Raw genomic sequence first — 25,611 nt, 5'->3', positions numbered from 1 at the left:
CACTGCAGCAATTATCCCAGAGAGTTCGGCTCAGGGGTCAAAGATCTGCTGTCACTACTTCAATAAAGGCCTGAGCTGCAAAGTGATGGACGCATGTTATCTCCATCATGATGATCTCAGCCTGCTGGTCATAACCTTGACGCATAGAAAACAAGGTCATAAACATCCATGCACACAACCACGTCATACACACTGTACAGTACATCGCTACAGTGATGCAGTAACATCCCTCTTGATATTGGGACAAAACACTGCCAGTTATCTGCAAATTAAATGGGAGCAAAATAAGTTTTTTTGCCATTCTGAGCACAAAAGGTATGCAGATTTCAATCAGTGTGACAGTGAGAGAAACCACATGCGCGCACGCACACACATACACACACACAGCTACAGAAATAACACGCAGCCTATGTTTCATTGAGAAATTTCGCTGATGCTCTTATCAGGAACAATTAACATTTAAAAGGGATTTTGCTACAAATTGCCTTTTCATTAATTTGGGTTGCATGAAGCCTACATTAAAAGTAATCTTTCAATAACAAAGTAGCTACAGGGGACAGCATAATAATGAGGACTGGAAATAATTTGACAGCGGCAGAGGAAAATGAAAGGATAATCTAATGTAGACACTAATGGGTGATTTTCAGCCATGCTAGTGGCTCGAGGGATGGCAGTGTTGGCTGGTCGGCCTAACACTTCGTGCCAGGCTGAAATATGTCAACAACACACATTCATGGTGACCAGAGGATGAATCCAGCTGACTTCAGTGATCCCCTGACTTCACCTCCAGCACCAATGTGACATAGTTGTTTTAAATTGAAATGGCTCAATAACTACTGGCTTGAAATTCAAATTTAAATAACTTTATTAATCCAGTAAGTCAAAAAGTTAGTGAAGCACAATAGAAGAAAAAGGATGATGTTAAAAAGGTGTATAATATATGCAGGTGAATAAATAAATAAAAAGATCAACTATTCATAAGTCTAATAGCTGCAGGCACGAAACTCGACATGGCTCTCTTGGCCCTGAATGTGAGTGATCTGTATCTCTGACCTGAGGCTAGAAGACAGCGTTGGCTGGGGATTGTGTGAGTGGTGTCTGAAGCTGTTTGTGTTCCTTTTAATTTAGTCCTCCTGTTGCAAATGCTAATGAGTGGTTCCAGCTCTAATGCAATTATTTCACTGCTCATTGATTTTGTTTAGTGGATTATTACTCGATGGATGGATTGTGATGGAATTTGGTGCACATAATTATGTTCCCTGCAGGATGCATTGTCATAACTGACTTTTCCTTTTGTGCCATTTTGTTTTCTTCTATTTTTTCTACTTTGCCTTTAGTGCTAATTTGCAAACGTTAGCTTGCTAGCTCGCTTAAGTATTATGATGAAAATGGTAAATATTATACCTCCTGCACGTCAGCATGTTAGCATTGTCATTGTGTAACTGTTAGCATGCTAATGTTAGCATTTAGCTTAAATCACAGCTGCGCCTCAGTAGGCTAAAGCTGCTAGCATGTCAGTAGATTCTTTTTGTTTTTCAGTATAAAACAAGACGATGTCTGTTGTGAAGTAAGGACTGAGACAGGTTTGCCTTTCTTTCATTGTTAGAGGCAGAAAAGTTGTACATGGTGTCAAACAGACGGAGAAGTGAAGTGCTAAGCTCTTGGTAGCTGAGTGTTAGATGTGTTTCCCAGGACTGCTGAGTTGTCGCTACAAATCTGTGGGCCAGTTTACAGTGAGTGCAGCTGTAGGATTCAAGATGGAGCTTGTGGTTTGTGTGATTTTCGAGGATTTTTTTTCCCTGCCTTTGGTGGATTTAGCCATTTGGCCAGCAGGTTGAAATACTGTATAATCCCATGAGCTAAACACAAGTAGAGTAGAACATTTTGAGGTTTTCCCTTAAAGGCAGTCACGCTGCACGAGATGAAATAAACCCATTACATAACTGAAGCATCAATAAGGGGCGGCTGTGTGTTTCTAGACGGTCTATTTTTGAATGAAGGTCTTATTCATTCTGTGTGTGTTCAAACAGATAAACGTTTGAAGTTAGGCTGATTTGTTCCTTTAAAGCGTTTTTTCTGGATTCACTGTAAATCATTACTCACTCGTACTTTAACACACATGTGTGAGCACGCGCACCCTCCCAGGCAGCACGCCATAACTCCTTTAAGGTTTGAAGTCAATAAACAATAAACAGTGATATTCAGCATACCTCAGCCATCAATCTGTGCTGAATGAAAGCTGCAGATTTATATCACTCAAATGATTCAGGCCATGTGGAGGTCAGCGGAGAGAGAGTACGGAAAAATGCAGAGGAGGGATAAGAATCATGTTCTTAAAAGAAGACAAATCTTAATATTATTCACTCACATTGTCTGCGGGTAGATGTTAACATGTATTCCAAGGGCACAAAATCCATCTGTTTGCATTTAAAAAAGAATGTTGTCATGCTTGGTAGATTTAAACATGGTACTCTCTAGTCAAAATGGTCCCTGGGACCATAATAACAACGATAAGAACAGTTTTTTCCTCTTATCTGTGCTGCCAATATGCACTTCCACTCATATATGAAGTGACCATGCAGATAAATAAATAATGCTTCAGTGGTCTAATACTGCCCCCTGGCAGTGTTTGCGTGTACCAATGAAGACTTAAAGGCAACGCAGTGATTTTTCATTTAATATATTACCTCACATACCTTACATACCAAATAAAACAGATGCATACATTCAAACATCAATATTTTTTCTGTGTATACTTAACAATTTAATTCATAATACAGTATTTTGACATCATGCTCTCTGACATTATATTGTACAGATCACACAAAAAAAATATTACATTCTCACATAGTAAATATATTTATATCCAGGCTGTGATTGACCTGTATATAGAAATACAAGTAAAAACCACCTTTATAAATGCAAGTTCCAGTTGTGCAAAAGAGGTGAGCGTCACAAACCGCTCAGAAGTCACAGTGAAGCAGCTGCTGTGATGATGGCGTGAAATTCAGAATTTGTGGAAAAGCTCCATGACAGCGATGGTTGTGCTCTGTCCAAAGATGAAGGCTCCAACGACGATGGTTATGACTCCCCAAACTGTTAAAAGCACCCTACAGAGAAGCAAATCAGGGACATCAACAGAAAGACCGCCACAGAGTTTTTAACAGCAAGTTATTAGGCAACATTCTGGATCCTCCACTTCACAGTAATTAAAAATCATTGATCACAATTTTCTTTATTCAAATATCCCCATGCTGTTGCACAATGGATTAAATCTTATCTGGAAATTAATACCCATAGAGGCCTTAATTTGTTTCTTGAAAGTAAAGCCATTTCACTTCACTTCAATACCCATACTCTAAGGCCTCTCTGTATTTGCATGATAATGAGTGAATTGAACAGATTGCTGAACACAGATAATTTGCATCAGTTTGCATGGCCAGCAGCACATTTTTTAAGGAGTTTGGTAATAATTAAAAGAAAAATGTGAGTTTTCTTGAAAGGAAATCTGCATTTAAACTCAGTAAATACTTTATTATTGATTAATTATCTAAATTTTTTTCTCTTATACGTTGAATTGTTTGTTTGCCTGAAAACAAGTTTTACATTTTTGCATGTTCAGTTGACCATCTTTAAAGTCACTCTCTATCAAGTCTTTCTATTAGCAATTGGAATTGATTGACCAATTGAACTCTGTCTCTAGTTTCCCTGTTATTAGTAACAATTGCACAGCTCTTTCTAGGAATTTTCTTAAAAATGATTAGGAAATAATTCAGAAATTATGGAAATTATTTATAAAATTATTTATAAAATAAATCATAATTTCAGACACCCTGTTACATATTCACTCACCTGACTCTTGGAGTCACCGATTCGGTTTGCATTGTGAACACTAAGCAAAGACCTGTAATACACAAGCACACACACCACATTTCCAGGTTGACCTTACTGTGTCATGTGCATGACTATCAATCAAATCTTATTTTAAATATTTTAAATATACAGGTAGTCCAATTCAAGGTAATCTGCAGGTGACTGACAAGCTGACAATTAGATAAAGTGTATAAATATAAAGCCATGTTGATACAGAACAGACACAGATACATACACACATTAAACCTAAGGCTGTTTACATACCAGGAAAAATAAAGATGAAGAAGGCGCTGATCCCTCCGATGACACTGATGACCTCACCCATATCAGGGACAAACATGGCGATGACAACAGTGACGGCGATCCACATCACAGTGAGAACGACTCTGCAGCGACTCTCAAAGGAATGAGTGACGATTCCTCGACGGCGTCTTTGAATGCGCAGCATCAGGTTCAGGATGACAGATCTGTTCACACACACACACACACACACACACACACACACACACACACATACAGGTGTTAGGTGTAAACACATAAAGTCAAATAACACGAATCAACCCTGGCATTGCTTACCTCCCCAGAAGAAGAATAATTGGATAAATGGTGATAATTGAGATTCCAAAAAGCAGTCTGGAAATGATCATGACCACATCATTTCCTGGGTATGACATCAGAATATCTGAGGCAACTGCTCTTCCAAACGTCATGAAGCCGTACACACCTGGAGAGGAGGAGAGAGGCTGTGATGAGCAGCTCTCAGGTAACCAACCACCTGATGCACTGAGGTGTTTAGGGGTGAACTCACCAGTTAGCGTGTAGACGAGTAAACAGAAAAACATGGAGAGCACAGAGATGACCACCCAGTGGGAGAGCTTCTGGTTCTCCATGCTGCTGTAGATTGCTATACAGGCTTCATGGCACTGCAGACACACACAGACACGCAGATTATTGAGATCAGTGTTGGTGGGATTGGAGGGAGGTTTTTGTTCATTTGTTTGTTTCTTCTTCAGTCATGGCTGTTTTTTGTAGTTTGAGGGTATCTTGAACATTGATTAACTAAGCACACCTCAATACATGAATATCTATGGCAATATGTGCAAAGACAATCTAGCAAGTAAACAAGTGATGGTCAAAAGTTTAATATAGTTTTATTTCATTAGTTGTGAAGTTAGCACCTTTACAAATCCAGAAATTAAAGTACACAGTTAAGTTGGGTCACCATAAGGGTAGACAGAATATTTCCCTTGTTGTCTGCTACTTATCTCACAGACATTCAGCGAGTGAACTAACCTCAGCGAGGCTCACATTAAAGATTCCCTCATGGTGCAAGCAGATACATCGAAAAAGCATCTGTCTGACTGAGTGGAGAAAAATTCACCCAAATCAACATATTACTCTCATGTATCCACTAATTGTGCCTTTACTGTATTCACAACAGAAGCCCATTTGAATGACCCACTGGTATAAATGAATAAATAGCTGTCATGATCCGTGCTTGGCACACATGTTTTTTGTTTCTCCTTTTGTGTTGTCATAATCAGTTTTTGTCACATCCTGTTTTATTTTGAAGGTTCACGTTTCTTTCATGTTTCTTCTTTTACTTTACTTCCTGTGTTTTCCCGCCCTTGTAATTGTCTGTTTTGTTTCATCTGTGTGTCATTAGTTGTCTTCCCCTCAGTCTTTGTCAGGTCGTTGTCTGTGAATCATTGCCATTGCCCTATGCCTTGTGAGTGTTTTTCCTGGTGTTGTCTTTGTTCATGTCCAGGCCACTTTTCATGTAAGTGTTCCTTAAGTGTTATCTAGTCTTGTCTTTGTCTATGATTCCTTGCCATGCCCTATTCCTTGTGAGTGTTTTTCCTGGTGTTGTCTTTGTTCTTGTCCATGTAAGTGTTACCTTGTCTTGTCTTTGTCTCCTTGCCATGCCACGAATCATGTAAGTGTAGGTCCAGCGTCTTTAGTGTTTGTTAGCCATGCCATGCCAAGTTCCTTGTTAGTGTTTGTCCAGTGTTTACTAGTGTTGTCAATGCTTTAGGGCAGGCATCTCAAACCGGTTGCATAAAGGGCCACGTGGCTGCAGGTTTTCATTCCAACCCAGGAGGAGCACATCAGGCCAACCAATCAACATCAAGGGATCACTTAGTTATCAGCTGAAGACTGAGATCAGCTGATTAATTGATTCCAGCCTGGTGTGTTCCTCCTTGGTTGGAATGAAAACTTGCAGCCACGTGGCCCTTTATGGTACCGGTTTGAGATGCCTGCTTTAGGGCATTCAATCATTCGCAGCTGGACCTCGTCAGTTTGTCTTAGAAGACGTTTCGCCTCTCATCCGAGCAGGCTTCATCAGTTCATGTGCACCAGACTAGATAGGACAGCTCTAGTCCTATGAATAACACTCACAAGGATAGATGGGCATAAGACAGGGAACGAAGACAACACAGGGAAACACTGAACAAACAAACAAAGAACGTGGCATGGCGCATGGACAAGGACAACGCTAGAAAACACTTACTAGGATCGTGGCTAGGCTCAAGACTAAGACAACAAAGGACATTTACATGGAGCATGGCTTGGTAAACGAACATAGACAACACAATGCCTGTGAATATTCTCTCTGGGATAGCTCTAGTCCTATCTAGTCTGGTGTGCATGAACTGATGAAGTCTGCTCGGATGAGAGGCGAAACGTCTTCTAAGACAAACTGACGAGGTCCAGTTGCGAATGATTGAATGCCCTCAAGCTTACAATGACCTGGATGAATGAGAATATTCACAGGCATAGTGTTGTCTATGTTCGTTTACCAAGCCATGCTCCATGTAAATGTCCTTTGTTGTTTTAGTCTTGAGCCTAGCCACGATCCTAGTAAGTGTTTTCTAGTGTTGTCCTTGTCCATGCGCCATGCCACGTTCTTTGTTTGTTTGTTCAGTGTTTCCCTGTGTTGTCTTCGTTCACTGTCTTATGCCCATCTATCCTTTTGAGTGTTATTCATAGTCCCTTGAGTTTGGGATTTTGGTTACCTTAAATTTTGTTAATTTGAACCAGCGCCCCCTCGTGTCTGCATTTGGGTTCAATCCTTGTTCCCTTGAAACACCACTTTCCTGACAATAGCGGCCGAAAGTAGATTTTAAAATGACACACAGCTGAAATATGGACTGCAAAGAAATGTGACTTCCTAAATCAGTTTCACATTTCAGAGCCAATACTGGGAGGTGAGAAAAGACCTCTGATGCTGCAGAGGTGCATGTAGACAAAAGCACTACATATGGTTGCAATTCAGATTATTTTCTCATACGTTTGAGATCCTACATTCCTTTGTGTTTTCTTATTTGGACAATATTAACTCCATATTAATCCACTTGATGGCTGCATGTCATACTGACTACTTTAAGACTTAAAAACCAGCCTGAAGTTGATCCTACCTGGAAGCCAAAGCAGATGGTCGGCACGACACTGAACATCGAAGCCCACGAGCTTACACTGAAAAACACACAGCACACATTACTGACACACACAAAACAGCAGCTGTAGAAAATGAGAAGTCAATGATAAATACACACATGCATGCATTAAAAACAGTGTTACTGACCCTTGGCTGTGCTCTGGAGTTATTATAACAGTGTGGTTCTCCATCAGGTAATATTTGACAACCACTGCCACACACAGATATGTAGCAGCCAGCGTCCCCAGCACACTAATATGAAGAGAGAAGAGTTGTATCACATCGAGGCTGGCTGTCATTCTGACCACAGAGCAGTGCTGTATACCTTGTGTATTTCTGGATGCCGATTTCTTTTGGGATGGACAGGGGTAGGATGATGAAGAGGCACATGATGAAGAGGGCAAATCTTTGGTCGGTGTACCAGTGGTATGGCATCTCTCCCTCAGTGGACCCAGTCACCGTCTCATATAAAGAAATACACACTAGAGGAGAGCAAGTCAGAATGAACATGTTCTATCTGCTGCACCATGAAGGCATCAGTATAGAGGACGACAAGAGATTTACAAAAGCTTCATTTACATTTTGCCTCATGCTTAACAAAGTGGTTTATGATTTTTTAATGGCGAGATGACTGCTTTGATGTTCGTGGATGAGCATATAGAAGAATGAAAACATTCCTCCTGCTCGAAGCAGTGCGTCCTTGAAGAAATCTCACTAAGTGCTCCGTCTGCACGCTGCTCCGTGCAGAATTTCTGATCAAATGGGTTTTTTGGGGGGTGGGAGTGTGTTTGTAAATCCAATCAAATGCCTGTTTAAAATTGGAACAGAGCAAAAACATTAAAGGGATTTGAAGGGTTTCAGATGGACAAAACGACAAAGGGAAAAATGAAAAAGGGGTTGCATTACTGCTGCCAGTCACATGTTTACTCTGATGCTAGAACGAAAATTAAAGTGCGGATGATTTGTGGCCTGAAAGAGATTAATTTTTTTGATATGGGAAATGGCTGCTAAATTGATCACAAACTCAGGCGGGTACCTTGATAACATGAAAACATTCAAACACAGAAGAAACCAGTGCTGAGGGAAAACAAAGAGGGGCTTCATGATGACTAACAGCTGGTATAAACCAGCAGCAACTAAACAATAAGGATGCCATGGCACACTGCAATGTCTATTTCTAATGGAAACTCTTCTTATCATTGGTATTAGTCTTCTCTGATGTGCTAGAATACAGGCACAAATATCGTTGTTTTTAATGAGCAGTGACAGTGCCACAAAGGCCCATGTGGACAAAAGTTTAGGGACAGTGCTGCTAGTTAAGGGTCAGAGATTTTCTGCAAAGCTTGGATTAAAACACGTCTTTGGCAGTGTAATACAGAATAGGACTTTAAGTTTATAATGAGCCGGTTGCAGATGTAATACTTGGATAAGATGCATGCTTTTACAATGTAATATACAAACCTTCAAATAAATAATTTATTCAGTGTTTTCCCTGTTGTCTGAGGTAAGTTTAAAACATTTAGACTTTAAATCCTTATAAATACTAAACAGAGTTCAGTTTAACATCTTTTTCATGGTCAGCTCATCCAGATTATAAATGTATGATTGAAAACCAGAGGGGACAATGTGGACAAGAATTATTTATTATATCCAACAGAATAATTCCTAATGATAGAATTAATCAGAATCACGCAGCCTGGAGCCATATAAGCCATGATGGATGGATAAATTAACCAATTAAAAATAATTAATTTAAGTTAAATTAAGTTTTTGCTAAAATTGACACTTGCCCAGTAAGAGACATGAGCGTCGTAGCTGCTGAAGGAGCAACAGTGGAGACAGTGTTTTCTACAGGTCAACTCCACAGTCCACTGCCAAAAAATCCCACTAAATAAATGTGGGAGCCTGTAAACTGCAGCCATTGGCCAAATGGTCCACTCTAAGTATTTAGAAAACCCACATCATGAAAAAAAACATAACTTAATTCAGCACTTACATTTCTCCAGCTGGTCCTGCACCACCACCAGGAAGGCAACACATATCATGAAGAGGTTGAAGCAGAAACAGACTTCACAGAGCTGCCCCACAGCTCGCCCACACACTTCGCTCACCACGTCCTGGTAGGTCTTCTGTCTGCTGACTGATGAAGCGTAGCCGAGGATGACCAGACCACTGATGAGGAAAACCAGCGAAACCTGCGGGGATGCCAAGAGAGGACTTTAAACGTAATCTTCATTTAAACACAAACACACACACACACACATTATGAGACAATGGAACCTTGGGCACAGAAACAGGCCCCTTGTCTTGAAAGGAGGAAGGCCCAACATCCTCCTGCTCCTCAGGACCAGAAACATGTAATATGCTGTAATGTTTCTTTCTTTTCTGTGATATTACAGGTCAGCCATAACCGTAGAGAATCCCACCTGAGTGTCAAGACTAAAGATGAAGAGGCAAGATGAAGGCTGTATAGATTATTTTTCTTTGTTTTCATTATCAGACAATCTGGGGATTCGTTTCCAGATTAATTCATTAACACTTTGGTCCATAATTTGCCAGAAAATAGTTTAGTAAGTAATAGTTGTTTCCAAAGTTCAAGTTGATTTGTTCAAATTGTGTGTTTTGTCCAAACAAAACTCCAAAATCCTTCAGTATAACAACAAGGAGTCAACCCAAACAAGCAAATACTAAGATTTGCATAGCTGGAACCAGCAAGGCTTGAATTTTGCTTTAAAAAATTAATTAAATGTTTAATTGACTGTCAAAATAGTTATTGCTAATTTTTCACCTAATTGATCAACTGACTGTTTCAGCTCTAATTCTTTCTAAAGCGTCCTGCCACAGCCAATCAGCAAAGGAAACCTGTTATGCCTGAGCATGCATTAAGCAGCTGTGTTATAGGTGAATCAAATAGAAATAAATTGTACATATTAGATCAGATTTAGTATCGCAGATAAAAGCACTGGAATTGGAATCAAGAGGGGAAAAAAAGGGGAAAAAGTGATTAAGACGTTCAGCTTTCCAACAGGGACCCTGTCACTTCCACACAGACTGCTTCTGAGTAGGACCCCAGACCTCCTGGGCCCATTCTTGGAAATCCATCCATGAGACACACACAGTGCAATGAAAGGTCGGGTCCTCATCTAACTGGAAGCTTCATTAGAGCTCCCATGTGAAAAAGATGTGCCTCTTTCACACCAGGGAGAGACAGAGGGGTGGTCAGTCTATACATATGCTACAGGCGAAAACTGAGCCCCCAGAAGCCTCTGAACAGCAAGATGTTTAGAGATGAAGGTCAAGAATGTATATGAAAGTAAGAATTTAGTCATGTCATGGGCACAACGAGCTTTTAACTCTTGTTCAGCAGAATAATGCACAGCATCAGCAGTTAGATAGTAAACCTTGCAGGTGTCTGCTGTCCTCACCAGCTCCACACTGATGGCGGTGGTCACTCCCCCCGCCTTTTGGAAAGCCCAGGGGAAGTTGAGCAGTCCAGCTCCGAGCGCGGACTTCAGCATGATGAACACCGCGCCGAACGAGCCGAGCCGCGGAGGATCCGCATGAGACGCAGACCGGGCCAACAGGCTAATGCTCTCCCGGGCCAGTTCCTCCATGATCCTGCACCAGCTCTGAGCCTCGCAACACCGGCAGGAGACGCTTTGACTGATGCTGCGTTAGATGTTCCTTTGCCGAAGTAGTCCAGATGTTCGGTTCAGTCCTCTTAGTTTCTTTTAGAAGTGAATGGCACACCACCCAAATTTATAGCCTACACCCACACGCGCACACGACTCACGTGGTCTAAATGGACAATTTGACTGTTAAACATTTCACTCTGAGGTGACACATTTGTCACTAAAGTGAGTATGTTTGCTTGTGTCCTCTCTCTCTCTCTTTCTCTTTCTCTCTCTCTGTCTCTCTTTCTTTAGATTGGTCTGTCTCTGATATTTATAGCAGCTCTGCTCAACATGAGATGGTACACAAACAGTGGACTTGCTCTAAATAAGCCATGATCGCACATTCTAAAAGCAGAAATGTAATAATTATGTTCAATGACAACCTGACCAGATTAACCTGAAGGGCTCCCAGGCCAAAATACACTGCTCGGCCCCTTGCTGTTCCCACTCTCTTCACAATTTGATTCACAAAATAGATTTTCAATTATCCTAAATCAACTGGCACTCAGTAACCCTGTAGCTTACAGGGCCCCCAGAGTTATGGGGGCCCTAGTTGTCCTCTTTGCCAGGTTGGTATTTTAGCCTTTGGGTGACAACAGTGGCTTTTGTTTCTTCTTTTGTGTTTATTTCAGGTGGGTTGACAGTGATATAGTGTACAGTGTCTCTACAGTATCTCTTATATTTCTTAATCATGCTCCTGTAATAACAATGTGAGCATTGAACTGACCAGTGGCAGCACTCCTGAGTACACTCAAGATATCATACAGACCATCAGCCAATCAGATTGCAAGTATGAACATTTGTTTCAGCGTTGCCTCCTGATGAAAAATACACTTAGTTAAGTCAGTGTAATTTATATACAGCATCAAAGAATTGAATAAGGAAAAACTCCCAAAAAAACATCATTATTGAAAAGTCAGACTTACAGCTGTCAGTTAAGCCGCTGCTTCTAGTCTTTTAGAAGGGTTGGATGGCGTCATTGCTTTTTTTTTACTTTTTATTTATTGACAATATATTTCATGTTTATGTCATGTTTTTATGTGTAGAGTTGGTGCGCAGGACAGCTTACAGGGTTGTAGCATTTGTTTAAAGTAAAATTAAGTCCTGGTCATATGGATGAGATAGTACAATCCACTACACATGGAATCATAATCCCGGCCGTGATTTATGCTACACACCATCTGTTATAAAGCGCCGGTCAAAACCCCACGAATGTTGTTTTACATCTCACTGACTTTCAGCTGGCTAGAAGACAAAAAAATGGTGTATTTTAAACATTTCAGCATCTGGGCACAGAATGTGAAGGCTTTGGGGCATCTTAAAAAGATTTCTTGGTGATGTTGCAGATTTTCTCAAGTGCAATGCAGGACAAAGAGAGATTATAGTGAGCAGACACTCTGAGGGTGTTCTGGGGACAGTTCAAGGACCTTATCCTCCAGGCATGATGCGCTGTTTCAAGAAATATCTCAGGAGTTCACGTACAGAAGTAAACAACAAGGACTTATCCATCTTTAATGAAGTTAGGCGTGTAAAACTGGAGTAAGAAACAGGATGATGATGATCATTGCATTTGATTACAGAAGGGTGTTGAAGATGGAGCATCAAAAAGCAGATCTGAAGAACATGAGAGCAGTTTTGTTAATGACATTTAAAATGAGCTTTTTTGGCAGAACAAATACATCACAGAGGAAAAACAACACAGTTGTAATTTCCTTTAATTTTTTGTGTAACTGTTTAGCTTGACAGTCAGACCGAGATGCCTGACTAAGAATTATTTAATTATCTGCATTAGCTCAAACTGACTGTGATGTTTGAAGTGTTTAGACATTTTCAGTTAGATTAAACTAACACCTTCATATTTTTCACAGGCAATATGATCATGCTGAGGTTCAGCCAGATGTGAATGTCCTCTCTGTCCATGGTGACCTGCCATGTTTTGTGCAGCCTGTCTGCAGTATTGAAAATCAGTCACTGTGGCCAAATCAGGGTTATAATCTGCCTTTTGAACATGTAGTCTGTCGGGAAAAAAGTAGACAAAGCCAAAGAGTTTTTGACGTGCAGCCTGACGCATTTCAGATCAAAAACGTAATCAGGTACGGCAGTCATGTGGAAACTGCAACAGGAATCGACTGTAGAGGCTTAAACCTGGGAAGTGTATGAAAGCACTATTCACATCAGCTGTCAAACCGGTGAACTTTCAGTGGCACCGGCTGCATGGTGGTGACCTGACATTTAATCAGCGTAACACATGAATCTTTAAGCAGAAGCAGAATATAAAGCAGGATGCTCAACTCAGCATGCTGCAGTAATGAAGTTATCACCTCTGACCTTTAGTTGTCATACCTGCTCACATCATGATCAAGTCGGGCCACTGCTGACATGGCAGCACACCACAGAAGCAATCACCATTCATATCCCACACACAATATTTATCCCCCGCACCAAAACTGTTGTCAAGGGTTTCGAGGGGCAACCTGCTACAGAGACACATGAGATTAATCTACTCATCATTCTGCTGTTATGAAACTGCTTAAGAGCATTAAGATCACACACACACACACTCACACACACACACAATTGACACAAAAGCTGATGCCTTCAAGAAAAGTAGTCGTGATTTAAGGAGAGCGACTCTGCATTGAGTTCGTCAGCCTACCTTTAATTTAGGCATTTGAATCAAAGAGATATGTACCACTCTATACTGCTCTTAAAAAAGTAAAATTCAAATAACCAAAATAAAGAAAATATTACAGTAAATATATTGGTATTGTGAAAACCAGTGAGTACAAAGCAGTGTGCGGTTGCATAACAGGGCAGAGGAAAGTTCTACAACAACAGGATGAAATTTGGGAGATCCCCACTCCTTCTTCCGACCGCTGGCCTATGTGTTTTATTGAGATGTGTGTGCTCTATGTGTCCTGCCCCTCTGAGGACACAAACCAGCAGTTCAGAATAGAAAAAGCAACATATAACTAATTTAAAAAAAGGACTGGAAAACCACTGATAGGGGTCACATGAAATGACATAGTTTTACATGCTTTCACAGAGAAATCTAATTTTCTGGCGTTAAACCAGTCATACAGGGTGATGAATTAACCTTCCTGCACAAAACACTGCTTTGCACCCTGTAATAGCACTCACCCCTGCATCACCTTGATTGGATCACAAGCAGATCTGAACACCTGGCATCAAAACGTCCCTCAAAATCTCCTTTGTCCTAAAAATCATGTGGCATGACTGCAGCACTGATAAAAAATAAAGTATTTACAATAAATAGTAGAATATAACTGAGATTTCGTTTCTTTCAGCTCAGTGGAGGGTCTTTTCTTCTCTCCCTTCATTAACTGTCACTCCTACCTGTAAAAGTATGACCATGTGTGAATCCAATTGCAGTCAAACACCTCTACAGCACCATAGCTGTTGTAGAATCCACTTAGCTTGATATTTGTTTAATGCCTAAATAGATGAACCACCTTGTCCATGTATGAAACACTGAACCAAAAGTTGAATTTTGATCCAGCTACTGAAATCCTTATTTTAGGATCGACATGTACTCATGAAGAGCCTGACTTGTGAAGAGTGTTTATCCTCTTGTGTTTCGATCGTAGGGGGAGCAGGACTCTGACGGCCAGCTGTCATTACTCTGATTGAAAGACTTAGATGGGTGAACTAACTCCTGAACAGAAGTAGCAGGGTGCTGCATGCAGGGAACAACAGCAAGGCGAGGGTGGGGCTGTGCTTGTGTGTTTGGCCTTTCAGAGTTTCCTGGTTGGTCTGGTCGGAGGTGGGAGGGCTCTGGGGTGGAGGCACAGTGCTGGGCGGAAGGGTGGTGCGGCTGGCGCACATGTCGTAGAGGTTCCCAGAAAACTGCGTCTTCCTGGATTCTTGTCTTAGAGACTCCCAGACAGCTGCTGCTTCTCCAGGACAGCCATCCAGAGCTGAGTTGGCACAAACGTGAAACGCGTTCCAGGACCTTCAAGGAACCAAGACGTCAGTGTTAAGTGTAGAAATGTAATAGCTGCAATGCATCATTCACCAGGACAGCAAGCAGAAAGTAAACACTAGTACAGTGATGTGAATCTTGCATTTCCCCACCCCTAGTGGTTTAACCATTCATGTTGCTGCAGTGATGTACAGGTGTACTGCAGGACCCTGTGACATCACAGATGGGTGTGGTTACAGGTACAACAAAGCATACTTCTGTCCACGTGCAACAGAAACAGACTGGAGAGAGGGTAGTGAAAAGCTTTCTCCCTGCTGCATCCGGAAACGACACTGGAAGCGCGTTAGCAAATGCTAACATTCGCTATTTAGCACAAAGCAGAGGGTACAGCTGGATGTTGTTAGTTTTGCACTTATTTAACATTGACTGTAGATAAAGACGAAGCCAAACATCTCCATCGCCCCCTGGTGGCTGGCTGCAGTACAGGTTGTAAACCCTCCATGTTAACAGACATGTCAAACAAATTTTCTCCAAAGATGCTTTCTGTCATTTTAGATTATTCTTATCACGCTGATGTACGCTCAAGTGTTCATTTTTCTAGTAGGTTTGGTTTTATATTAGTTGTTTGATAGGGTGTGTGACCTCATGACTGACAGCTGTGATTGATTCACAACTGAGTTGGATGAGTGTATGGGCGGCACCTCAATAAAGCGGCTCCTCGATCACTACTGCGCTACTGGAAGCGGAGACACAGCGTCCATCTTTATATACAGTCTGTGGCATTTAGTTTTAAAAAATAATCAAAATCCATCCAATAGTTATTGAGATATTTCACCAAAAATGTCAACTCCATGGTGGCACTAGAGGAAAAGTCAGGAGCACAAGAGCATGGACATCACATCACAACAGTAGATGAAATATCTCAGTCTGGACTAAAGACGTGGACTGACTGACTACCGTCGCTAACACGACTATTCATTACAGCAGCTTCAAGGATTACTGCATAATTACCACTGCAATGAACAAACACACGCACACACACACCTGCAGATTGCATCAATGTCCTGCGTGTTCTGGTCTTTTTGTGTGTCCACCAAACTGTCTCCAAGTGTGAGTAAACACTGAGCAAAACTCTTATAGATGGAACCACATGAAACAGGAATTGCAGCTCCAAAGCATGCAGGGACCAAACCTAGTGGAGAGGAAAAGACAAGAGAAAATACATTTGAAGACTTTATTGAGGTCATTTTATCAAAACCGATATAAATACATGCACATAAGGGCATATCGGGGATGAGAGAGAGAAATAAAATCACTAGATTCTTTGGGTTGGGGATTTCATCTTGTGGAGTGAAACACAATGTTTGTATGTTTATAGAGACCTGATCCATTCAGTGCTTAGATGGATCAAACAAATACAGAAATATGTTGTATTCCATTCATCTGGAGGGATTATACATCCCCAGAGCCAAATTCAGTATGAGCTGTTTGGCCGCATTGATCAGCTCATACGTAACACATCCCTCTGTGATTGGTTTGACTTTCCCCTGCAAAGGGTAATACACAGATTGACTGGAAAAAGGACTTTTAGAAATTTGTATATTAATCCACTCACGAGGATATGGAGGTAGATCTCTTTCTGAAGACAACTATGGACAAATCCAGTTGTCAGTGACCTCAGGTAAGCTGTTCCAGGGTCAAAAGTGCACTAGCCATATATGTGGACAAGTGAACCATATGTGACTGTTGAATACCTCACTTCAAAACCATTTATATTAGTCTACTGCTATATTGGCTTCCTCGCTTCTGGTTTCAGGCTTTCCTCAAAATTTTGGATCATGGCTGCAGGTATTTGCTCCCATGACTCAGCTTGTTCCAGCTCATCCTAGAGGTGTCGGATGGGGTTGAGATCGGGTCAAGTTCTTCATCAAACTCAGAAAACCAGAAGTCAGACATTTATTGGCAGCTGTTGGTACAGTGTGCCGGTCTTTAACTTCTACCCTCAGTTTGTCTTTTGATCCAGCACCTGTGAACGTTGTTTGTATGTGGTCGCTGTACAGTTTCCTCAAACTACTGCCACAGGATTGTAAGCACACTATTTCCAATCATATCACAGCATTACAAGTACAGGAGTACAAGATATGGCCACCTGTTGAAGGCCACTCCAATCAAACAGGGGGCAGATATCACCAGAGCAACTGCTAACTGCTGCCCACTATGCGCTTTGTTCTTTGATCTATGGCTGTACTTAGCTCAGTTAGAGTGCTATCGCCTCTTGAGGTACAAAATGGCTAGCTAGTTAGCATGCTAACCTCAGTAGATATATATACGCAGAGATTGTAAACGTAACATCAGAACTGTTACTTCTTCACATTCTGTTGAGATTTTGGTTCATTTTTTTAACATTTTAAACTAAAACTCTGGCCATATTGTGCACATCGTACCTTGAGTATTTCCCTTAATTGCTGCGAAAAAAACAAGCTCAAAACATGAAAGACTGCCCCCAACCAGAGGTCGTAACACAACCTTAAAATAATAATGTCCCTTCTTTGTGTTTGACTCAATATGGGTGATTTATTTTATCTACAGTAGTTATCTTTAACTTTTCGAAGTGATGTTTCCAATTATTTTTCAGGTTTACCATCTGTCTCCTGTCTATGCCTCAGAGAGGCTGTCATGTCCAGCTGTGATTCAGCTTTTGCTGTCCTGGTTATCCTGCATGAAGAGTTTATCAGACATGTATGAATACACATTGTTTTTTTGTTTGTTTGTTTGTTTTGGTTGTTGCTGTTTCAGTCCTGTGTTTCCTGACATTTTAGCATGAATTTACTGCCAGCAAAACATTTAGCATTTCTCTTTAGACCATTTCCATGTGAGCAGCTGTCATTGTTGTAAATCTCACAACCACGAGTGTTTCATTTAATGGCAAGTGTTGTTAATCCTGCACAGAGTAATCTTACTGCAAAAGTCAAATGAGACGATAGAGAGTGGAATTCACACCCAAAAACATGATGTTGTTCACCAAGTGTATGTATACACACACACACACACACACACACAAAGGAGGAGAGACAATCAGAGCATGAGGGGACAGTGAGCATTTCATTAAGATAAGTGCATTTGTAAAACCTTCCTCTCTTCCATTTCAGAACACGCTTAATAGAATCTCCTTTATCAGGCATCTTAACTACTTCGGCCTTTCTCGGACAAACCTGCTGAAATTCAACCTGAGATTCTACCTCAGTCCAGTTTGTGACATATGTGCAGAAACAGACACATGAGGAAAACTGTTGAACCAGTCAGAGTGTACAAAAGGTAACAGGCAAGAGCAAACTCAGCACTTACAAACTTTTTTCTGCACAAACACAACACACACACATCAATCAAAGAAACACCCTTACTGAGGCAGAGAGCGATGGGCAGCAGCATCGTCGCCATGCCTGGTTGGTACGTCCCACCTCTCAAACAGAGGCTCCGATGTGATGCTCCCACTGACTGTAAATCCAAAGAGTATGAAGTTGACGCTTTAAAATGTGATGTGTCCTGCCGTCCGTTGGGAATTCATCAGATTGCAAAACTACAGCAGTGCACAGAGGCACAACCCGGCTGGATTAACAGTGAAAGGGGCCGATGCATTGCAGAGAGTAAGAGGATGCTCTGTGTGAGTGTGTGTGTGTGTGTGCGTGTGCGTGTGCATGTGTGTGCGCGTGTGTGTACATGTGCGCCAGGGAGGGGCACAAGGCGAGAGCCATAGAGGGCTTGGAAGCAGCAAACCAATGACAGCATCACAACACAGAACACTGGATTAGAGCTTCTCATTTCCGGTCTTTAGTATTTAGAACATTTACTTGAAACACAAATAAATCATATATGGTATAATGGTGATCAGCACACTCAGGCACCAGCTCTGCCTTGTTCATACACTTTTACCTGCTGCAAAAACATGGTTTTACCTTTGAAGGAGTGTGTAACAAATGATCACAGGAGGGAACATGATCAGAAGTGTGAGGAGGATTTTTTTTTCATGTGAACAGATGGATGACGTCCCCGAGAGGATAAGAGAATCCAGCTCACCTGGGAGTCCAACGTTACCGCAAAGTGCCCTCTGAGAACAGCAGCAACCCATGTGAGAATCATCTACAGCTATGTGGGTCACCAGGGCTTATTGAAGTGCACTGTGATGTCTTAAACTGTCTTAAATAAAGATTGGACAGTGACAAATTACACATGCAGACCCTGTTCACAGATGGGCGATTGTAAACCATCTACCTTATTCCCAACATTCCTTACTTGCATCTGTCTTAAATCCCCCTTCCCTTTCCTCTCAGCCGCCAAATCCCCTGTTATGCCCCCCAGATGGCTCACACTCTGTGCATTAGTGTAAGTCCTGGTTCACATCTGCATACTGACACAGGAGAAACGGTAACCCATTGTTAATCTGCAGCTTAAAACAGCCATTAAATGCAGAATAGTCTGTCTGCATCTGAAGCCACTGCCACAAATCAATACATCATGGGGGCTACTTTGGCAGCAACTCCAACTGTGAGCCTTCCTGACAACATTTGTATTAACTCAACAAATACGTAGTTTTTACATTCTCACTCCTCAGATGTGCTCAGGATCGATCAAGCTAGATGTGAAAAAGTCATTCAACAAAGTTTCAGACACATTTCAGTTTTCAGGACTTTTCTTCTTGTTACATGTCGACCTTTAGTTCAAATTAAGATAAGTCTTAACACTGTACTTGTATGGAAAGTGATATTTTAGTGGGTTAATTTCCTAATTAATCCACAAAGCTAGATCCAAGTCTGATGTGAAACAACTTGACTGGTCTGCACAGAACCCAGTCCAACACCTATCAGATGAGCTGGAACAGGGACTGTGAGCCAGGCCTTATCATACAACATCTGTGGCCGACCTAATGCTCTTCTGGCTGAATGTAGAGAATCTCTGCATTCAAGATCCAAAATGTTGAGGAAAGACTTCACAGACAAGTCAAGGCTGTCACAGAAGCAAATAAATGCATATGTTCTAGAATAAGATATTAATCAATCACATATGGGTGTAATGTTACATTGTCCACATACTTTTGGCAATGCAGTGCAAATCATCATACTAATGTAATGTCTTTGTGCCTCTGAAGCAGTTGAGCCATCCTCACCATTATGCTTTGCAACAGAGAAGGTGTTATCTTGGTGCCCTGGTTTCTACACAGTGTTTGTGCTGCAGCTGACGCATTAAACAAGTGTTTTTAGGTGTGTGTCAAAGTGTCCAGATACATACGTATAGAGGTGAGAAGCAGCACTGATTGTTCTCCTCCCTGCGTTTTCCAGCACAACCAAAGAACAAAGACATAATCTGTAACCAAGTGTTGTCAAACCTGGTGTTTTTACTCCACATGAATTCAAAGTAGGAGTTGGTAGGTTACAGTGGTGACAATGGATTCCAATTGGAACTGATTTTAATGGGGGAAAAAGGGTCAAACACACACGTCCTGCAACATAATGAACCTTGCTGCCCTCCAGACGTATGCTCAGTTTGCTACAAACAGTCACGTTTTCACCAAAACATTCCTAAATATTACTGCTTTCATCTCAGCACCATCATCTCCAGCTCACATGTAGACATGTGTATTGGTTTCTGTATGTGTGAGTGCACACTTCTTACCCACTACCAGCTTTAGGTGCACTGCAAAAGGCATGTGAAGCGTGTCACATTATATTGAACCAAAAGTATAATTTTGACCAGCCTATTTGTTTTAGCAAATACCAACAAGCCCAAATGAGATTTTATATAATGGCAACCTTTTTTCCAGGCACAGACATTAAGATGTTTGCTCTCTTCATACTTGTCTTGCTTCATTCATATTACATAATAACTCTCAAACAATGAGACAATCTGACATGAGAAGCTATTGTTTGGCCTGAATGTAAAGACAGTTGTGGTAAATGGCAGCAGCCATAGAAAAAGGAGTTGTGCAAGTTTGATCGACAGCTCTGGATTAAGGCATTATGCAACACTGTTGGGAGTAAAAAAAAAATAAATCCAGATGAGATTAGGATCTGGATTCGCGCTCTCCAATGCTCTCTGTCTATCCATTCATTCATCTCTCCCTCTTTCTCTGTTTCATGTAACAGCATTATCATGGTGGGTGTTCTGAATTACACATTTTAAATTGATGGGTTGAGTCAGTGCATTGCAGCTTTACATTCACATTAAGACATTTGACATTTCAATGGTTTAATAGGAGTAACAATTAAGCAAATGACCATCCAAGCCGCCAACAAACAGACAGATAGATAAAGCAAATTAGGCCATATAGAGAGGAGCTAAACCTCCTCTGCTCAAGCTTCTATCCCATCGCCATCTAGAGGGTGAAAATCATGCTGCAACATCTGTACTGCCAAAGACGAACTTTACCACTTCTTTTTCTACTGTGCATGAAATCTGCTATCAACCTGTGTAAGAGTCAAGTGAATAACCAAACAACGATCATTCATACCATACAATGTTCTGTCACTGCACGGCACTGAAACTATCATGCTGATTAGTCAAGATTAGAAAATGAATTTCTTCATTTTAATTGTCAAATATGATTTATGAAATACAAACAGGGAACTTGCTGGATATGGTTTCTCAAATGTGACAAATTGTTGCTTTTAAAGAAATCTTTGTGTTTATTGGTTTTTGACCAAAATAAGCAATCTGACGACACCATTTCATTTTCTAATGCCCACTTTTTATACATTTTATGGCCAAAATAATTCATTAACTAACCTGCCATTTAATAACTGCAGTAATCAATAATAAAAATAACCCTAATTGAAATCTGCACAGGAACATCAGTGCCTCATGGGTTTTGGCACAAGTATAAGAAGTATTTCAAAGACTGCTTCAGAATAAAGAGCTAAAATGATGGGTCGCACACTTCAATCATATCTATCATGTTCATCTTAATAAGGCAACACCTTGTTCAGGATGTTCTCCTAACACTGAGACATGTAAAGCTTTAAGCATCAGGTCGCCAACAGGTGAGCGAAACAGGGCAGCAATATTGAGATTTGATGTTTCAGTTCAGCTTCAATCCCATCACAAGTCTTTATGATTGATGATTTAATATGATACAAGTTTTATTTCATTTTCCACAACAAAGCTAAAAAAAAATACTATTGGTATTTGACAACAGAGCTTAAGTCACTCGAAATTTGTATCTCTTACTTTCTAAAATAAAAAGTCCAAACAAGAGCTTGTGACAGATAACTACAGCCCAGATATGCTGAGCCACAACCCTTCAACTTGAAGGTAAAAACAATAAAAAATACCCCACAGTCGACTTTGTTACTGTGACACTGGGCAAAATCAGCACACATTTCATGAGTTGAGAAATTATTCAGCCTGAACCAGCACTATTTCAAACTGAAATTTACTTCAAAATGAGAGCAGAGCTGTGAGGCCGAGTCCATGATCAGAAATGTATGTGACATCCTGTAGCATAAAACTGATGAACAGGACAGAGCCACTGGATGTCTGTGTGGCGAAACATCTAATCATAAACAGACACACACAATCCATTCACGAATCACACTGAAACAAGCAGGTGCTGTTTCACAGAACAACCTTGTGGGCAGACAGACATGTTCACGTTGCATAAAATATCTTGACAAAATGTTTTTCTTTGCACTTCTCCTAAGATTTCCAAATACAATGTTGTACAAATGTAACTTAATGCATTTCTTCAAGAAAAATCCCTTAATAACACTACATCTTTTGAGTGCCCCTTCAATCCCTTAAAGGCCATTTTCTTCTACATATGTCTTCAGCATCAGAAATAAAGGAAAACAACCTAAAGGCAACTCAGAGAAAAACATGTAGAGTTTAATCTCATTGGCTAACACCATAAGTGTGCCATGAATAGTGTTTCGTTCACAAAAAAAGTACTTTACATTACCTCTGCAAATCTACTGGGAGTTGTTTCTTGCAATAACCTCCTAATAAATGAATAGGCAAGGAAATAACAACATTGTAAGAGAAATCTCAAGGAGAAAAACTCCATGCAATTCGGCAGTTTGGAGCATCTTGTTCATCTGTCTTCCCATCTGTCTGGTTATAAATGTGGCGAGCCTCTGCAAACTATGAGTCTTGGTTGAATGAATAAAACATAATTGACCTTGGTTGGGCTGCAGGCCAATAGTGGACTGTGCATGTTTCTAAGTAATTAGCAATAATGTTATTAATATAAGCTACATAAACTAGCCAGCCAACCTTTTTTACATTAGGCCTACGAAAAATGTGTTCTACTTGTTGAAAATAAATTGTCATCGCTCGTAGTTTTATACAAAATAGGGCTGGATCTGCTGTCTTCCAACGCTTCGGTGTCATCTCCGTTAGTCTGAGTCTCTTAACGGGTCGTCTCCGGTGATGTCCACCCATCAGATTTTCTTCCGAACGCTTAAAGCCACCACAGAGTTTCCGTACAGCAGCCGGTCCCGCTCACGCACCTCCTCCTGCAGCTTGGCCTCGGCCACCCGGAGCTGGCGGATGGTCGCCTTCATCTCCTTCATCTTCACCTCCATCAGTGCGATGATGTCTCGCTGCTCGTTCAGTTTCCGCAGCAGCTCGGCGGACGTGGTGCCGGTGGTCAGCGAGTACGAGTGGTCCAGCGGACTGCTGGTCACACTGACATACTGCACGGGCGCCTGGTGCAAGGTGGACACGGTTTCGACCGACGAGTCATCGGCGGTCAGCTCGTCGGCGGTGCCGATCGGCGCGGTGTAACAAGTCCCCTCTGACTGGGCGGGCAGCCGCGCCGTGCCCAGGTACTCCCCGTTTTGGCCTATCTGAACCACGGTGATGCTGTCATCGCTAGCCTCGCCACCAGCGTTACCCTCGGCTCCCTCCGCTGTGCTGCCCAGTACGCTGGCGAGGACAATCCCGGAGGTCGCAGCAGCGGCGGGGGCAGGAGCCGCAGCGGACACTTTCCTGCCTCTGCCCCGCCGACTCCTGCGCTCATTCACCCCCCGCAGAGGGAAGAGGGACGGTACTCTGATGCTGTAGGTCTTCCTCCCGCCGGCGAAATGCACGCTGCACACTCGGTGTCCTGTGGTGGGCTGGAAGGTGCTGAAACAGCCGCTGACCCCGGCCCGGGAGATGTTCCTCAGCCACAGCTCCCTCAGCGTGGTGTCTTTGGGAAATGTGTAGAAGCGCAGGTCCCGGTCCCGGTGCGAGTTGTTGTAGCAACCAGGGACACAGCAGGTGAACCCGGGCATGTTTACCTCAGTGCCGAGGCTAAAAACACTGTCTTCGAATTAAGTTTAGGTTATTTTATTGTTGTTTCTTTATTCTATGCGTTGTTAAAAAGCTCAGTGGCCTGCAAGCGGAACTACACGTCCCACAACGCTAACAACTTCCTGTTTATTTTTCACCCGAAGTGAGCCGCTCTTCTTCGTACGACGACTGAATCCACCCGAATTTATCCGAGTTCAAAGCATATGGAGCTTGTACTTGTGCTAGATTCGAAGCTGATATTTTATTTTCGGTGGTAAATGTCTTGTTTTGTTCTTCGCAGTGTTATCAAGCCAACCGTCCTCCATTGAGAACTAAAAGTCCCATAATGCCTTGCGCTTCATGTCCAAGTCCGTTCGTGAACTGCCGCCCCTGCTGGTCGGTACTTGGTAACGCAATGCTGAGCTCATCCGAGAGAAAGAGGCTACTGTGTTTTTTCCATACCCACATCTTTTTATCTAGTTGTAATGCAGGCACACAGAAAACAATGTCAGCATGTAGAAGAACAATAACTTCGTGCTGAAGAGTTTTAAAAGAATCTGTTTCCTAGGGAAACGCTTTACAATTGTCTGTGTTAATGCAGATATTATTATTGTTATTGTTTTCAGTTACACTGGCTGATTAAATCTCTGCTCATGTCGGGCTGTCCTGGGAGTCAACTGATGTAACCAGACTATATGAACTAATAAATCCTTTGAATCTTATCTTTATCTAATCAATAAAAAATGACATTATTAAAAGAGCTTGATTCAATCAAATTAAGGATAGAATTTGCTGTTGGTTTGTTTCATCTCAAGCATCCATGGAGGGTGAAATTCAATGTGACAGAATGTCAATAGGTTTAAAAGGAAATAATAACTCTAGTTTTGTTTGAGTCCAATCCAGTCATTGGAATCTGCCTTCTGAAACGTCACATTGTCCAGCCCTGCACGTCTACATGTTGTAGTAATCTTTATCAGCCACCTGATGGCCTTGTAGATTCCTTCTGTGTGAGTCTGACAACCACAGGGAAGTACCAGCCCCAAATATCCCTATGGAGGATATGTCTCTCCATTGGATATATCCATGGAGTTGCATCGTTGACAGTTTCGACGCTCTGTGCACCCGTCATCTCTCCTATCATCCCCATACCACTACTCCACCTGTTATCTGACTACACTTTACTGATCCACTTGCCAAACACTTATGTGCACACAAACAGACACACCTGTAGTTTGAAGTACAGATTACGTTCTGACACATCCTTAAACAACATTTTTTTACGAACCAGAAAACAGACTTTAAGGAAGCCAATTGAGCTCCAAACCTTGTATTCTTAAATGATAAATACAAAAGAAACTATTAGAAATTTGAAAATTGAAAATTGAGCAATCTGTTTTTAACAAAATAAAACAAGATCC

At 41.5% G+C, this 25,611-nt stretch overlaps 3 protein-coding genes across 3 annotated transcripts; all 3 read right to left on the bottom strand.

Moving 5' to 3' along the window:
• Window positions 1-2,661: 2,661 nt before the first annotated feature.
• slc38a8b (solute carrier family 38 member 8b) lies at window positions 2,662-10,926 on the bottom strand. Its single transcript, XM_041941836.1, has 10 exons — window positions 10,738-10,926; window positions 9,309-9,507; window positions 7,638-7,794; window positions 7,460-7,564; window positions 7,293-7,350; window positions 4,682-4,796; window positions 4,450-4,597; window positions 4,138-4,340; window positions 3,853-3,904; window positions 2,662-3,110 (listed from the first exon to the last, which is right to left on the bottom strand). The coding sequence occupies exons 1-10, from the start codon at window positions 10,924-10,926 to the stop codon at window positions 3,008-3,010; spliced, it is 1,329 nt and encodes a 442-aa protein (XP_041797770.1). The 3' UTR covers window positions 2,662-3,007.
• A 3,729-nt stretch (window positions 10,927-14,655) lies between these two features.
• On the bottom strand, window positions 14,656-19,066 carry nrn1lb (neuritin 1-like b). The gene is made up of 4 exons (XM_041939919.1): window positions 19,004-19,066; window positions 18,331-18,424; window positions 15,974-16,121; window positions 14,656-14,959 (listed from the first exon to the last, which is right to left on the bottom strand). Exons 1-4 carry the CDS (start codon window positions 19,064-19,066, stop codon window positions 14,656-14,658), a joined length of 609 nt encoding a protein of 202 aa, XP_041795853.1.
• A 2,115-nt stretch (window positions 19,067-21,181) lies between these two features.
• Window positions 21,182-24,537, bottom strand: thap11 (THAP domain containing 11). Its single transcript, XM_041937215.1, has one exon. The coding sequence runs from the start codon at window positions 24,193-24,195 to the stop codon at window positions 23,359-23,361; it is 837 nt and encodes a 278-aa protein (XP_041793149.1). The 5' UTR covers window positions 24,196-24,537; the 3' UTR covers window positions 21,182-23,358.
• Between the last annotated feature and the right edge of the window lie 1,074 nt (window positions 24,538-25,611).

This window comes from Chelmon rostratus, chromosome 1 (assembly GCF_017976325.1).
Source record: "Chelmon rostratus isolate fCheRos1 chromosome 1, fCheRos1.pri, whole genome shotgun sequence".
In the NCBI taxonomy this organism is placed as follows: Eukaryota; Metazoa; Chordata; class Actinopteri; order Chaetodontiformes; family Chaetodontidae; genus Chelmon; species Chelmon rostratus.
This window is presented reverse-complemented; position numbering and strand designations above follow the sequence as displayed.